Here is a 17,088-nt window from a genome sequence, read left to right as displayed (position 1 = left end):
ATGTTGTTGGAACCAACATGTACCATGATGTCTGGCTGCTTTCCCTTCCACTCAAGAATGCTGTGGACCCGATCAGAGACCTGGGAGGCAACATACCATCTGGAATTCTCGCTTATGTCCACAGAACCTCCTGTCTGTTCCCCTATTGAGTCAGCATGCCAGCATAAACACTGAATATAGTTGTTCTGCTGATGGAGAGCAGGATCAGATGGGTGTGTCGAGCCAAATCTGGGAGTGAATAGTTAAAGACATTAGAACCTGAGATGTCAGGGGTGGTGATGAGGGGAATACCAAGAGGAACAAAATGGAAGAGAAGGTTTACTTGGGGAAACAGGGCATGAAAGGCAACGTGAGTTAACCCACCACTGACTACAGAAGTATCGTCGGGGTGAGCCAGAAGTGTCACGAACCAGCAACAAAAGAAACACACTGAGCATGATTCAGTGTTAAAAACTATTTTATTAATCACTACTTATGATAATACGAAAAATAAAAGTAAAAATGTTAGTATGTTAGAATTCAAAAATGTTAAACCTCAAACGTTAACCCCAAAACTAAACTCTTCGTGTGTGTGTGTGTGTGTGTGTGTGTGTGTGTGTGTGTGGGTGTGGCAAAGTCCAAAACTCCCGGTTCAGGAATGGTTCTTAAAGTTCAGTTCTGCAAGCCATAAGGTGAAACGTGAGCAAGGGCTTCTTCAACAGCCACCGTTGTCTTAAGATAAGACGTAACGTAGAGAAACATAGAGAGAGTAAATACGAAATCCAAATGTTCCACGATGGAACCCAAACGACACTCCAGTGTTTACTCGGTAGTGACTTCCTCACCCCGAAAAGCATCCGAATCGTGGTCGTCCACACACAAATACCTGTTTCTTTCTACAGGTCAGCAACAAAGTGAACTCCACCGGATTACTTCCAACTTCCATACATGGATTTCAGTGGCAGACACGTTTCTCATTCATCGATAGAGAAAACTAGCAGGCTGGCGACTATCTCCCATCTCTCTCTCTTCTGACTTCTACAACGTCATTACGTCCTTTATCTTCTGTTGACGTAAGCACGCCCCACACACACATACACACACACTCTCTATCTTAAAGGGATATTCACTGAGTCCGTAACAGAAGCCATACAGTTTGCACTCTGAAATTGCAGAGGTCAGAGATTTGATGAGAGTTTATTCCAGTGTGGACTTGGAAAAAGGTGGGTTTAAGGGGATGAATGGTGTCAGTAGATTTGCTACCAGCAGGCACACAGAGCAGAAAGGATGTGGCACGTTGGGTCACTGCCCACTAGAAGGCAGCATTTTGGAGAATGACTGTCACGAACCAGCAACAAAAGAAACACACTGAGCATGATTCAGTGTTAAAAAACTATTTTATTAATCACTACTTATGATAATACGTAAAATAAAAGTAAAAATGTTAGTATGTTAGAATTGTTACGGACTCAGTGAAAGTCCCTTTAAGATAGAGAGTGTGTGTGTATGTGTGTGTGGGGCGTGCTTACGTCAATAGAAGATAAAGGACGTAATGACGTTGTTGAAGAAGTCAGAAGAAGGAGAGAGAGAGAGAAGGGAGAGAGACACCAGCCTGCTTGTTTTTCTCTATCGATGGATGAGAAACAATAACTGTGTTTGCCGCTGAAACCCATGTATGGAAGTTGGAAGTAATCCGGTGGAGTTCACTTTGTTGCTGACCTGTAGAAGGAAACAGGTATTTGTGTGGACGACCACGGTTCGGATGCTTTTCGGGGTGAGGAAGTCACTACCGAGTAAACACTGGAGTGTCGTTTGGGTTCCATCGTGGAACATTTGGATTTCGTATGTACTCTCTCTATGTTTCTCTACGTCTACGTCTTATCTTCAGACAACGGTGGTTGTTGAAGAAGCCCTTGCTCACGTTTCACCTTATGGCTTGCGGAACTGAACTTTAAGAACCATTCCGGAACCGGGAGTTTTGGACTTTGCCACACACACACACACACACACGAAGAGTTTAGTTTTGGGGTTAACGTTCAAGGTTTAACATTTTTTGAATTCTAACATACTAACATTTTTACTTTTATTTTACGTATTATCATAAGTAGTGATTAATAAAATAGTTTTTAACACTAAATCATGCTCAGTGTGTTTCTTTTGTTGCTGGTTCGTGACAGAATTCAAAAATGTTAAACCTCGAACGTTAACCCCAAAACTAAACTCTTCGTGTGTGTGTGTGTGGGTGTGGCAAAGTCCAAAACTCCCAGTTCCGGAATGGTTCTTAAAGTTCAGTTCCGCAAGCCATAAGGTGAAACGTGAGCAAGGGCTTCTTCAACAACCACCGTTGTCAGAAGATAAGACATAGATGTAGAAAAACATAGAGAGAGTACATATGAAATCCAAATGTTCCACGATGGAACCCAAACGACACTCCAGTGTTTACTCGGTAGTGACTTCCTCACCCCGAAAAGCATCCGAATCGTGGTCGTCCACACACAAATACCTGTTTCCTTCTACAGGTCAGCAACAAAGTGAACTCCACCGGATTACTTCCAACTTCCATACATGGATTTCAGTGGCAGACACAGTTATAGTTTCTCATCCATTGATAGAGAACGCTAGCAGGCTGGTGTCTCTCTCCCTCCTTCTTCTAACTTCTTCAACAACGTCATTACATCCTTTATCTTCTATTGACATAAGCACGCCCCACACACACTCTCTATCTTAAAGGGACTTTCACTGAGTCCGTAACATGACAAAGCAGGACATATCACGAGACACAGTGACAGAAGAGCAGGGATGAGAACCCAGGGCATGGGGCTTGTGGAAGCAGCCAGGACATAAGGAGACATGAGGTCCAGGAAAGAGGGAAGAGGAGAAAATGAGGCAAAAATAGAAGCAAAGCATTTGGACCTGGAGCAAAGGCAATATTGTACACAGGAGTGTATGGGGAGTGCTGTGCTTCACCGATGCTGCAACATGAATTGTTATAGTCGTGCTGTACATGGGGGGTAGGAGGAGGCAATGTGGAACCAAGCATTGATAAAGGACACATCCAGCAGTGGAGAGGGCAAGGACGGCAGGTTCTTGAGAAACAAATCCTCCATCCATCAGAGTCAAGATCCATTTAAATAGAACAAGGCTATTAACTTCCCATGCCTTCAATTGGCATCGAAGTTAAATGTAAAGACCACAGATTAAACTGCAGCAAAACTGTTTAAGTTCCCAGCCATCACAACCAGTTCTTCACATGCAGGAGTGAGAAGTTACATTGACTGGAGTTTCTCCAGCTTTCAGTAACGCAAGGACGTCCGGGCACCCCAATGGTGATCCAACCTCAGGCTGTGGAGCCACAGGGCATTGTCTCCCTGTCTCAGCCTGTCCCTCTGCATCAGAGCAGTGACCTGTTGCCTCACTGCGATAGAGAGGTATTTCGCCAGTCCTTCTGCACTAGAACTGCTGCTCTGTGCTATCCAGTCCTTTGCACTAGTGACTTAACACACTGTGCAACAGTTCTTCTGTCTGACAGTACTGACACTTTGCTACCCAGACACTCTGCACTGGTGCAGTGAAGGGTTGTGCCATCTGTTAATACACTGCCTCCCTGTACCATATAGTTCCTCTCCACTAGTGCACTGACATGCCATGTCACTGCGCTTGGAATGAACACCATCATCCAGTGCCCATGCAATTATGGATGAATAGACTTGAGAAGTTTTAGCTTGTTAATTTGTTCTTGATCTGATCTACTTGCCACATTATGCATTATCTAACAGCCTCATGAATGCCACTATCATATCTGATTCAACCACCACCCCTGGCAGTGCATTCCAGGCACCCACCACTGAGAAAAAAAAGTTGCCCTGCATATCTTCTTTAAACTTTCCCCCTCTCACCTTAAAGATATGCCCTCTGGTAGTCATCATTTCTACTCTGGGAAGATTCTGACCATCAACCCTATAGAACAGGGTCAGGCCCTTTGGCCCACAATGTTGTGCTGAACTAATTAAGCTAATGATGCCTTATTAAACTAAGGCCTTCTGTCTGCCTCTATCTTTCAATTTTACAAGCTTGTCAGGTCTCCCTTCAGCTTCCAACACTCCAGCAAAAACAATTTGTTCATCCAACCTCTCCTTATAACAAAGCCCTCTAATCCAGAGTGTGTCCTGGTAAACCTCTTCTGAACCCTCTGCAAAGCCTCCACATCATTCCTGTAACAGGGCAACCAGAACTGCACCCTATGCTCCAAGTGTGGCTGAACCAAAGTTTCATACATGGCTTCCTGACTCTTATCCTCTATGCCCCTGTCACAACATCAGAGAACCCAAATGCAGGACACCAGCACAAGACTGGAGTCAGGATGCTTCCTCAGAACCAAACACTGGCAGCAACCAGGAGGAATCTTGCCTCAGGGCTCTGAGGCAGAGTCCCAACACAGAAACAGGATATCCCAGGAGAAACAGCAAAACCGCTACTGCTCTAGAGTTGCCAGCTCTAAGCAGCCAGGAGACAAAAGAAAACCCAAAGATTGACCAATACTCTAGCAACCAGAGCTAGTGAAACCAGGGTTCTTATACTGGTCCCCTGATGGCACTCAGGTGTGTGTCGTTATGTGATTAGTGGTGTATGGAAACCATGTGCTGCACAACAAGGCCCCATCAATGGGGCCGAATTGAGGGCCAGCACTCGGAACCATGACAGCCCCTAGTGATAAAGGCAAGTATGCCGTATGCCTTCTTTACTACCCTATCTACTGGTTTTGCTACTTTCAGGGAGCTACAGGCTTGCACTCCAAGATCCCTCTGTACATCAATGCTGTTAAGAATCCTTCCATGAACTGTATACTTTCCCCTTACATTTGACCTCCCAAAGTGCAACAGCTGTCACTTGTCTGGATTAAACTGCCATTTCCCCGCCCACAATTCTAACTGATCTCGATCCTCTTGTATCCTTTGACAACCTACCTCACTGTCTGCAACTCCACCAATCCTTGCGTCATTTGCAAACTTACTAACCAACACCTCTGCCTTTACGTCCAAGTCATTTATATACATCACCAACAACAGAGGCCCCAGCACTGATCCCTGCGGAACACCACTGGTCACAGACCTCCAGCTAGATAAACGCCCCACCACCACTCTCTGTCTTCTAAGGGCAAGCCAATTCTGAATCCAAACTACCATCTCACCATGGATCCCGTGCATCTTAATCTTCCTGATCAGCCTACCACGAGGGACCTTGTCAAACACCACACTAAAACCCCTGTAAACAATGTCCACAGCTCTGCCTACGTCAGTCCTCTTTGTCACTTCCTTAAAAAACTTAATCAAGTTAGTAAGACATGACCTGCCCCACAAAAAGCCTTGCTGACTGTCCCTAATTAGTCCATTTTCCAAATGTGAGTAAATCCTATCCTTAAGAATCCTTTCCAATGGCTTCCCTACCACCGATGTGAGGCTCACCGGCCTATAATTTCCTGGATTATCCCTATTTTCCTTCCTAAACAAAGGAACAACATTGGCTACTCTCCAGTCCTCCAGGACCTTGCCTGTGGCTAGAGAGGAAACAGAGATCTTCATCAAAACCCCAGCAAACTCCTCTCTCAACAACCTGGGATAGATCCCATCAGGCCCTAGGAATTTATCCACCCTAATGCTCTTCAAGAGACCCAACACCATCTCCTTTTTTTTATTTACAGCGTGGTAACAGGCCCTTCTGGCCCAATGAGTCCGCGCCGCCCATTTTAAACCCCCAAATTAACCTACCCATACGTCTTTGCAATGTGGGAGGAAACCGGAGCACCCGGAGGAAACCCACGCAGACACAGGAGAACGTACAAACTCCTTACAGACAATGACGGGAATCGAACCCCGATCGCTGGCGCTGTAATAGGGTCGCGCTAACTGCTTAAAATGCCCTAGCATATTGGAATACTCCACACTGATCTCACTAACCTCCACGTCCTTCTCCTTCGTGAATACCAACGCAAAGTACTTATTTAATACTTCACCACAGGAGCCTGAGGGCACGTACCACCAGGCTCAAGGACAGCTTCTATCCCACTGTGATAAGACTATTGAACATTTCTCTTATACGATGAGATGGACTCTTGACCTCACAATCTACCTTGTTGTTACCTTGCACCTTATTGTCTACCTGCAATGCACTTCCCTGTAGCTGTGACACTTTACTCTGTATTTTGTTATTGTTTCTTTTACCTGTACTACCTCAATGCACTCTGTACTAACTCAATGTATCCACACAGTGCAATGAAAAGAACAGTATGCAAGACAAGTTTTTCACTGTACCTCGGTACAAGTGACAATAATAAACTAATACCAATACCAACATCCTCTGACTCCAAGCATAAATTCCCTCCTTTCTCCTTGAGTGGTCCTGCCCTCTCCCTAGTTATCCTCTTGTTTTTAATGTACATAAAAATGCCTTGGGTTTCTCTTTAATCCTATTTGCAAAGACATTCATGTCCCCTTTTGGCCTTCCTAATTCCTTGCTTGAGTTCTTTCTGGCTTTCTTTACATTCCTCAAAGGCCCTGTCTGGTTTCAGCTTCCTAAACCTCATATATGTTTCCTTTTTCATTTTGACTAAATTTACAACCTCTCTCGTCTTCCAAGGTTCCTTCACTTTACCATCTTTGTCCTTCCTCCTTACTGGAACGTGCCGGTCAGCTGGTCTTTAAATGACTCTCACATGTCAGATGTGGACTTACCCAATAACAGCTGCTCCCAACTTACTGTCCCAAACTCCTGCCTAATAATGCTGTAATTTGCCCTGCCCTAATTTAATATTTTCCCGTTAGATCCAGACTTGTCCTTATTCATAACTATCTTTAAACTTCAGGAGCTGTGATCACTGTTTCCGATAGGTTCTCCCACTGAAATGTCCGTCACCTGGCCAGGCTCGTTTCCCAAAGCAAGGTCCAGTATGGCCCCTCCTCTAGTTGGACTATCCACATACTGTGTCAAGAAAGCCTCATGGGTGCACCTATCAGATTCTGCCCTATCTAAGCACTGTCCTCTACATTCATGGACTAACAATTGGAGCCACCCACCTTCTGCATTAGTTCACTGTCACACTGCTCCTCTACATTCATGGACTAGATACTGAACCTTCCAACCCCCTGCACTATGTGTGGTCACACTCTGCCACTGGTCTGTCTGACTGGTGTAGTAACACACTGTACCATTTGGTCCCTCTGCAGCAGTGGTCAGACTCTGTCATCCACTCTCTCTGGAGCATAATAGAGGTGTATAGGTGATGCATTAATTGAACTGATTTGTCGACCTAGGTCTTTTGGCTGCTGCTCTGCCACAGGTCTCCAAGCTGTATATGGAGCTACCAATCATCCTTGGTGCTGTGATGGTGCTGCTAAGTACCAGTGGTTCAACTGAGTGTCAACACATCCAGCCTGGTGAGTAATTCGCTATACCCACTTAATGCCTCCAACTGAACTTCCAACACCAGCCTCCCCTCCTTGGACTCTGTCGTTACCTCTCGCTGCCATGGCGAAGCAGCCAGCATAATCAAAGACCCCACCCACCCGGGTCATTCTCTCTTCTCTCCTCTTCCATCAGGCAGAAGATGCAGAGCCTGAGGGCACGTACCACCAGGCTCAAGGACAGCTTCTACCCCACTTTGATAAGATTGAGATAGACTCTGACCTCACGATCTACCTTGTTGTGACCTTGCACCTTATTGCACTGCACTTTCTCTGTAACTGTGACACTTTACTCTGTACTGTTATTGTTTTTACCTGTACTACCTCAATGCACTCTGTACTAACTCAATGTAACTGCACTGTGTAATGAATTGACCTGTACGGCCGGTATGCAAGACAAGTTTTTCGCTGTACCTCGGTACAGTGACAATAATAAACCAATACAATACATAGACACAGAAAAGTCGCATGCTTCATGCAGTTTGCATTCTTGCTGGACTGTAGAAAATGGAGGGAGCTTTTAGCATCAGCATGGGTGTAGGTTGGGTGGGCAAGGGTCCCTTCCCTTTCTCGCTGACTCAACAGAAAAGAAGTCTGGACAGTGTGTACAACAGGCTGATTGGACACCTCCTTGCTCTCTGCACCATCTCCGTGATGTGGGTTCATTGTGTTTCTCACTGACAGAGGCTCAGGGTAGCTTAAAACCTCCCTCAGACCAAGGCCTTGGTGACCTCATCACCTGTGGCTTGGTGAAAGATTTCCAGTCAGTGAGAAGCCCAACTGACCCACAGCGCGGAGATGGTGCAGAGAGCTAGGAGATGTCTGATCAGCCTGCTGTCCTTTCCGTAGACCCAATGAGAAAGGGAAATGATCCACAACCACTACCTACACCCACACTGGTGCTGAAAGTTCCCTCAGTTTTCTATGGCATAGCAAGAATGCAAACGGCATGAAGCATGATATTTCAGGTCTTCAACCTGAAACGTTGACTCTGTTTCTCTTCCCACAGATGCTGCCTGACCCACTGAGTGTTTCCAGCATTTTCTGTTTTTATTTTAAATTTCCAGCATCTGCAGTGTTTGTTTGATTTTCACTTGCATCAACTATTGACTTCCATTGAAGCTGGTAGCATTTCCTGTATTTAAGGTGTCATCACACACTACGGGGAGATCGGGAGTAACATCACTCTGAGTTGCGACATGTCAGCCAGTGGAACGGCAGACTGGAGGCTGAATGACTCACGTATCATGGAGACTACAGACGTGAAACAGATGGGAAATAAACTCATCATCATCAACGCTCATTCATCCAAGGAAGGGGAATACAGTTGCCACAGCCCGGAGACAGGCAGTGCTTACAGTAGAGTCTCTCTATTGTTGGGATGTAAGTTCACAGTGCATTCAGTAGAACACCTTTTGCTATTTTGTGATTATTTTAGATTGACTATGTCTCTGGACTTCCACACATATTATTCCCCAGAATGTAAGAGATTGAGGGGTGACCCAATAGAGGACATAGACAGGGTGAAAGCACATAGTCTTTTTCCCAGGGAGGGGGTGCCAAAAACAAGGGGGTATAGGTTTGAGATCAGAGGCGAGAGATTTAAAAGGAACATCAGGGGCAGCTTCTTCACACAAAGGGTGGTGCGTATTTGGAATGAGCTGCCAGAAATAGTGGTTGAGGCGGGCACATTAGCAACATTTAAAAGCCATCGAGATAAGTCCGTGGATAGGAGAGGTTTAGAGGGCTATGGGCCAAGTGTGGACAGGTGGGACTAGCTCACTGGGCAACACAGTCGGCATGGACAAGTTGGGCCGAAGGGCCTGTTTCCGTGTTGTGTGACTCGATGACTCCATGACACAGGGAGTGAATGCTCCCTTTCAACAGCATCTGGATAACCAACACTGAAGGGCTGACAGTCCAGATTACACCCTCCCAATATATCCACCCCAATCTACATCTTCCCAATTTACACACGCCAATGTAGACCTCCCTGATTTGCATTCCCCCCAATTAACTGCTCCCCAAATTACAACTCGCCAGGTTACACCTCCACAGTTTAAACCTCCTGAATCTACATCACCTTCAAGTTACAACCTCCCAATCCAAGTTATACCCCCACAGCTAACAACCTCTGCACTTAACACATCTACATCGCTCTGATTCGTGCCCTCACCACTTTACAACCACCCCAACTTACTCCTCCCCAACTTACAACCTTCCCAATTTACAGTCTAACTCACAGCCCTACAATTTACACCCCACTACTTTACACCCTCCTGATTAGCACCCTCACCATGTTACACCTTCATGATTTACACCTCCCCATTTTACACTCCCCGATTTATCCCCTCCCCAATTTACGTCTCCATCATTAACACCTCCCTAATTCACATCCTCCTGATTCACTCCTCATAACCTATATGGCGTAGGTTCAAGGTGAGAGGGGAATGATTTAAAAGAGACCTGAGGGGCAACTCCTTCACACAGAGGGTAGTGCATATATGGAACGAGTTGCCAGAGGAAAGGGTTGACGCAGGGACGATAACAAAATTTAAAAGACATTTGGACTGATACAGGGATAGGAAAGGTCTAGAGGGATATGGGCCAAATGTAGGCAAATGGGACTAGCTTAGATGGGCATCTTGGTCAGCATGGATGAGTTGGGCCGAAGGGCCTGTTTCTGTGGTGTATAGCTCTATGACTCTACTTACTGAACACAGGGAGGAGTTTGGGTCACTACCTCTCTATATTTCAACTGCCTGTTCCTTTTTCTAGATGCCCCAGGAAAGCCTCAGCTTAACTGCTACTCAGCAAGTTATCCGCTGAACATGACCTGCTCGTGGAAGCTGGAAAAGCCAACCAACCTTCCTACTGTGATCAAAACCACTTACAGGTGATGGATTTCCAATCAACTGGGGAGTGGTTTCCTCCGGCTGGGGCGTCTGTGGTGAGGGATCATCAATTCCGAACTGTTGCAGACAGGAGGGAGGTGTTGGGAGACGTATTGTGCAGAGGAGGTTTTTGGAACATTGTCACGGGAGAACTGGGCCACTGTGACAGTGCTGGGAAGTCCAATCAGAGCACGGGGTCCAACGGCCAGGCTCTGATGGTAGGCCTAAGCTCAAGGTCATGGGCTGGGCCTGAGTTCAAGGTCAGAGGGCAGGTCTAAAGTCAAGGTCATGGTGCAGACATGAGTTCAAGGTCGTGAGGCAGATCCCAGTTCCACGCACAGGCCTGAGTTTGGGATTGCAAGGACTGGGCCAAGTTTCAGTTAGCAGGGATCGGTCTGAGTCGGTGTGACTCAGGCGAAGTGCTCAGAGGCCCATTGGTTTAATCCGTGCGAAAACCCTGAGGGATCCCAGGTATGTTACTGACTACATCAGTGGGGGAGGCACCCCATTCTGGGGGGGGGGGGGCAGACCGTGGGGGAGATGGAGCAGTGAGATGGCTCTGGAGTTCAAAGTAAGCCAGCAGTGGGCTCAGAAACGAACAAATCTGATGAACGATGCCATAGGTTAGTAAAGTTCAAGCTTTACAGTTTCAAGAGGTGCTAATAATGAGGAATATGTAAAATATAAATTACAACATTACATACTTAATGGTCCGGGAAAGTGAACTGTGAGTAATGCTTCAAATTAAACCTTTGCAGTGTGCTGGAAGGGCATAAAATTAAATCGTTGGAAGGTAAATTAAAACAAGTTTCTAAAAAAGCTTCTCAAAGCCTGGGAAGTGTTTGAACAATTGTGTGTGGAGGCTTCTGTGTTTGGGGTCCTTAAAATGCCACCGGTCACTGAGAGGAATCTGTCCCCTTGGCCTCTCTTATTCTTGACAAGATGCACCCCCCTCTCTCCAGAAACAGGGTAGCCCTGAGCAATGCTGGAAGGGGCAGGGAAAGATGGAGCACAAAGTTCTGTGGCTGGCATTGGTATCTGCAGGCAGGAGGCACATAGACATTTGGAAAGCTCCCTCCCACATGACCATGGTCTCTCGGACCTGTCCTTGGACTGGTACCAACTTGGAGTAACGGGTTATGCTCACTTGCTGAATGTGCTGCTTTCCTTTCAAATGTTCTGTGAGAGAAGTAGGGCAGGACGGGTGAACTCCCTGTCCTGCCTGTCAGCAGCAAGTCTGTGCGAAGCCCCAGTACAGATCCAGCCTCCGGACTGAAAAATTAGAAACCCATGGGGCCAAATGAATGAGCAAGGTGTTAAGATTCCTGTTCATTCTCAGACGCACAATAACATTCCTGTATTTCTGAAAGTTATGGAACAGAACAGCATGTTAAAACCTGCTCGAGTACAGAGTCACTGCAGGACAGTTGTACCATCGAGGACATCAAACTTTTTTCAAAGGTTCCCTACACGGTGAAAGTGACAGCAACAAACCCCCTGGGATCCCGATCCACCACTAAAGAAATCATTGTGGAGAAGATAAGTAAGTAACAGAGTCATTGTCTGTTCCAGTGTCAATCCATGCGTGAGCTTGACCCATGACCCATGTCTCGCTAATAAGTACGTTTGCATGAATATTCTGTTGTTTTGCTATGATTAATTTTAGAAAGCACAGTTTGATATTGGAATGATGTGCTTTGTCGATACCAAAATTTTGATGGCAGCAGGTCAGTTCACAACAGGTGACTAAACGCACTGTGGTGAAGCAGGTAGTGCTGCTTCCTCACGACTCTAGTGACCCAGGTTCGATCCTGACCTCAGGAGTTGTCTATGTGGAGTTTACACATTCTCCCTGTGACTCTGTGGTTTTCCCTGGGGATCTCCGGTTTCCTCCTGCATCCCAAAAACATGCCAGGTGGTCATTGGCCGCTATAAATTGCCCCTCGTGTGTGGGTGAGCGAGAAGTTTGTGGGGCGGGTGAGAGCAAATGGGTTACAGGTGATCAAGTGTGGAAATGGGATTGATGGGATTGTGCTGAGAGCTGGCATGGACTTTGATGGGCTGAATGGTTCCTTCTGTGTAGTAAGGAATTCTGGGAAAATGCAAAATGCACATACTCCTGGGACACTAGGATTACCCCCTACCTGGTTGGAAAACCAGGTAAATCTCTCTGCTTGTATTAGACACATTATTGTTCGCTTGGGAGAGCAGTCAGGGCCTCTGTTTAACAGCTTATCTGAACGATTGCACCTCTCACAGTGCGGCACTCAGTACTGCCTCCTGTGTTCTAAATATTCTCTGATTACAACATGGTTTACAGGGTTTTAAATTATAGGTGTCAGAGGCAATGCCAGTATTTAATGCCAGTCCCCAATTACCCCTCTCAAGGGTAATTGTGATGGGCATTAGACATGGGCATGGCCAGCAACCTCCACATTTTGTGTGTGTACAAAATTCCATCTCAAAATTCCAAGCCACAAATTGCTATTGAACAAATATTCCAAGCTAAGCCAAAGATATATTGAAAATTGTTAAATCAAAAGGAATGCCTTTTGTCAAGAACCCTAAATGTGTCTTTTGCCTCCAGTTAAACCAGACCCACCCGCTGACGTCAGTCTTTCTCCAATACCCAACCAACGTAAGAAGCTGCTGCTACAATGGAAGCCTCCTGTAACGTGGCCCAATCCTCAGCTTTTCTTGCTGAAATATATCATAAAATACTGGCAAGCAGGATCCGACAGACCCAGAATGGTAAAGGCAATGTTTTCTGTCCTCTTCAGAGAGATAATATGAGAAAGAGATTGCAAGCTGGTGTCAAGGCCCTCTCCCTAGTTGCAATCACTTGACTACACTTGACTACACATGTCTTATGAGGACAGGTTGAGCTAGTTAGGGCTTTTCTCTTTGGAGAGAAGGAGGATGAGAGGGGACTTGATAGAGGTGTACAAGATGATAAGAGGCATAGATCGAGTGGACAGTCAGAGACTTTTTCCCAGGGTGACAATGGCTAACACGAGGGGACATAATATTAAGGTGATTGGGGGAAGGTATAAGGGGGATGTCAGGGGTAAGTTTTTTACACAGAGAGTGGTGGGTGTGTGGAACGCACTACCTGCAGAGGTTGTGGGGGCAGATATATTAGGGACATTTAAGAGACTCTTAGATAGAGACATGAATGATAGAAAAATAGGGGGCTATGTGGGAGGGAAGGGTTAGATAGATCTTAGAGCAGGATAAAATGTCGGCACAACATTGTGGGCCGAAGGGCCTGTACTGTGCTGTAGTGTTCTATATTCTATGTTCTATGTACACTGGGCAGGTCATGTTATTGGAACGCCCAACTCCAGACTCCCAAAACAAACACTCTATTGTGATCTGTGTGGTGGGAACAGATCACCAGGCAGACAGAGGAAAAGATTCAGAGATGTGGTCAAAACATCCTTGAAGAAATGAAAAATGGCCAATGATCCCTGTGAATCTCTGGCCCATGACCCTTCAAAGTGCAGAAAGAGCATTGGAGACAGTATAAAACACCAAGGCAGTGCATTGAGAGCACTCAAACACCAGGCATAAGTAGTGGAATGAAAGAGTTTAGTTGAGTAGACCTGCAGAAAACCTCCAGGAAATCACTGGCTGCCATTTGAAAGTTCTGAACGATCTATGAGCAGATTCCAGAGAACAGGTAACATGTGGAATTCCAGTAAGGATGTCCTCTCTGAAATGTGCCACCCAGCTCCAACTGCCAATGGTTGTTGAGGTCACTGAGGCAATCAACTCGCATACATTGGGATCTCTGCAGGACGGAGCTAGAATTGGCCGCGACATCTCCCACTTTGTCTTCTACTGTTGACTAAGGCAGCAGTTGTCCATTCCACTAGAACAGGTCACATTCTCATTCACTGCTGCCAGAAGCTTTGAGTAGGTGGCTTTGCAAAGATTGCAGACGTCCCCATCGACAGAGTTCGCACACGCTATTCAATGCATGGCACACGCCCATTCAGAAATGTACTGTGACCTCTCCGTGTCGAGTGGTGGGGTGAGCATGGTGCTAATCCATGGTGGTATCCTGGCAGCCGGCTCCACTACCAACATTACAGCCACCACAACAAAGCAAAGGGTGGTTACTGGGAGATTTGAAAATTTGAAAAGTGCCAGTCACGATCCAGTGCTGGCAGAGCATGTCCCGATGTTCACAGTCAGCTACATGCTCCACGTTCCCCACCGCGAGGGCAGTTCCTTTGTCACTAACCACACTTAAAGTACCTTCTGAGCAAGAAGAGGAGGAAGCAAAAGGAGGTGGTTGGACACAGTGTAGACTATTGGTCAATCAGTGACCAATTCATCCAAGTACAGCCCCAAACCCTATTCACCAATAGCCACCTGACTTGGCTTCCCTCCGTTACTGGACCAACACAGTTACTGACGTCAAGGGATCAGCCTTGTCTGCTGTGCCCGGCTTCCACTCCCTCTGCCATTGAAGTTAGCACCACCCCCACCCAATCTCGATTCCTTTTGACTTTGGATAGCAAACTGATTAGATTTCATAGATCGATCTGTGGTGAGGCTGCGGCGTTGTGTGAGAATGCTCTCATTTCTCCATTATCTTGTGTGACAGTTAGCGGTTAATTGTCCAGGGTCTGTTTATCACTGTTCGTTAGTATTTATCCTGTCGATCATTACCCTATTTCTCAGTTTGGACTTTGGATAAATTTGTTCTTTTATCTCCCACAGATTGAGATAAGCAATCAAACCAGCTATACCCTGAGTGGCCTGCGATCCAGAGCCGTGTACTTTGTAGCAGTTGCGGCAAAGGATTTTGTCGACAATGGCCAACCCAGTGAGTGGAGCCCGACTGTCTCTGCACGGCTGTGGTCCAAAGAGTGATGCTGGTTCCTCTGAATCTAATTGTGTTCCTGGTGGTAACTTGTTTACAGTCAGGACTGCAGACTTGGAGCATTTTTCTAAAGAATAATTACCAATTCAGGCATAGTCTACACACTTTGGAACATCTCTTATTTGTGAAATAAACTTGTCAAAATCTCTTCTTAAGTTGTGTTGGTTGTAATATTGTTGGCATGAGTGACGTGCTTGTGAAGTAAACCTTTGTTTACTCTACAAAAGCGCGGGCAGGAGATGTAATCATGAAAGTTAGTGCACTCTCTTCCTGTCCTTTGCAAACATCAATACATTATATTTCACAAGTGAAATGCCAAGGGGACTCCTGTAGAGTTTCTGTCCAATTGCAACACATGGCTCAGCTTTTCCCTCTCTATTAATGTAGTCCGAGCCGCTTGGCTCATCACAAAACCCTGCTGTTACCAACGTGTAAGCATAATGGCCATTTTATGTTATTTGGTCTCGTCCTATCACAGATATTCCCTCTGTTCTAACCATCCCTTCCCCATCTTCTTTGCTACTGAAAACTCACCTATTCACACTCTTTCCCAGTTCTGCTGAAGGGTCCCAGACCTGAAACATTAACTGGTTCTCTCTCCACAGATGCTGCTCGACCTGCTGAGTGTTTCCCGCATTTTCTATTTGCATTCGAAACAACACCAATCTCGACACTACCAACACGTATTAGGATGTCAGTCCAAAAGTAAACTGCTTATTCCCATTCTCTGTTTTCTGTCCATTAACCGACCCTCAATCGATTCTAATACGTTCCCCCAATCTGACATGTAACAATTCTTGTGCGCACCTAATAAAATAACTCTCAAAATCCAAAGTTACCACCTCCTCCAGGGCAGCACTTCCTGTTTTTATTTCAGATTTCCAACACCTGCAGTTCTCTTGATTTCTGTTTGCCCTTTCTACCTGTGCAGTTTGGTTTAATGTAAGAAATAGTAGCAGGAGTAGTCCATTGTCCCTTGTGCCTGCTTTGCTTTTGAACAAGATCTCAATACCACTTTCCTGTACCACCTCCATATCCCCTAATTCCTCAAATATCTAAAAAGCTAATGAATATACTTAGTGAACGAGCCTCTTGGGCAGAGAATTACAATGTTGCCCATTCTCTGGATGAAGAAATCTTTTCTCATCTCGTCCTGAATGGCGAACCCCTTACTTTGAGACAATGACCCTCGTTCAAGATGCCACAGCCAAGGGAATCATATCTAGCTATGTATCCTGAAGCTCCAAATTCTAACTCTATGATCACCATTATCCATTTACTTCTTTAGAAGAAGGATTAATTGGTCTTGGAGTGGACACAGTGCAGGTTCAAGGAGAACTGTTCCAGGCTTTAGAGAATTATGTTATAAGGAATGGTTTCATGAGTTTTGTTTGTGTTTAGTTCAAGAACCGTGAGGTGATGTTGCAACTCTATAGAACGCTGGTCAGACCACACTTGGAGTATTGTGTTCAGTTCCGGTCGCCTCATTATAGAAAGGATGTAGAAGCTTTAGAGAGGGTGCAGGGGAGATTTACCAGGATGCTGCCTGGATTGGAGAGCATGTCTTATGAGGATAGGTTGAGCGAGTTAGGGCTTTTCTCTTTGGAGAGAAGGAGGATGAGAGGGGACTTGATAGAGGTGTACAAGATGATAAGAGGCACAGATCGAGTGGACAGTCAGAGACTTTTTCCCAGGGTGACAATGGCTAACACGAGGGGACATAATTTTAAGGTGACTGGAGGAAGGTATAAGGGGGATGTCAGGGGTAAGTTTTTTACACAGAGAGTGGTGAGTGCATGGAACGCACTGCCGACAGAGGTTGTGGGGGCAGATACATAAGGGACATTTAAGAGACTCTTAGATA

At 45.8% G+C, this 17,088-nt stretch overlaps 1 protein-coding gene across 2 annotated transcripts in view; it reads left to right on the top strand.

Annotated features, from left to right (window-relative positions):
* Positions 1-15,379, top strand: part of LOC127582609 (interleukin-27 subunit beta-like) — a 29,927-nt gene extending 14,548 nt beyond the window's left edge. Inside the window, exons 2-7 of one of the 2 annotated variants that reach the window (XM_052038049.1) lie at positions 7,287-7,409; positions 8,583-8,819; positions 10,215-10,332; positions 11,701-11,873; positions 12,918-13,081; positions 15,062-15,379. In XM_052038049.1, coding sequence (XP_051894009.1) covers positions 7,287-7,409; positions 8,583-8,819; positions 10,215-10,332; positions 11,701-11,873; positions 12,918-13,081; positions 15,062-15,214 — 968 coding nt within the window. In that variant the 3' untranslated portion in view covers positions 15,215-15,379. Of the gene's footprint in view, positions 1-7,286; positions 7,410-8,582; positions 8,820-10,214; positions 10,333-11,700; positions 11,874-12,917; positions 13,082-14,868; positions 14,966-15,061 lie in introns of those variants that run through there. The other variant, XR_007958137.1, reaches the window with a different exon arrangement.
* The last annotated feature ends 1,709 nt before the right edge of the window (positions 15,380-17,088 follow it).

The sequence above is a fragment of the Pristis pectinata genome, chromosome 24 (assembly GCF_009764475.1).
Source record: "Pristis pectinata isolate sPriPec2 chromosome 24, sPriPec2.1.pri, whole genome shotgun sequence".
Classification (NCBI taxonomy): Eukaryota; Metazoa; Chordata; class Chondrichthyes; order Rhinopristiformes; family Pristidae; genus Pristis; species Pristis pectinata.
The sequence above is the reverse complement of the archived record's forward strand: the minus strand, read 5'-3'. Positions and strand labels throughout refer to the sequence as shown.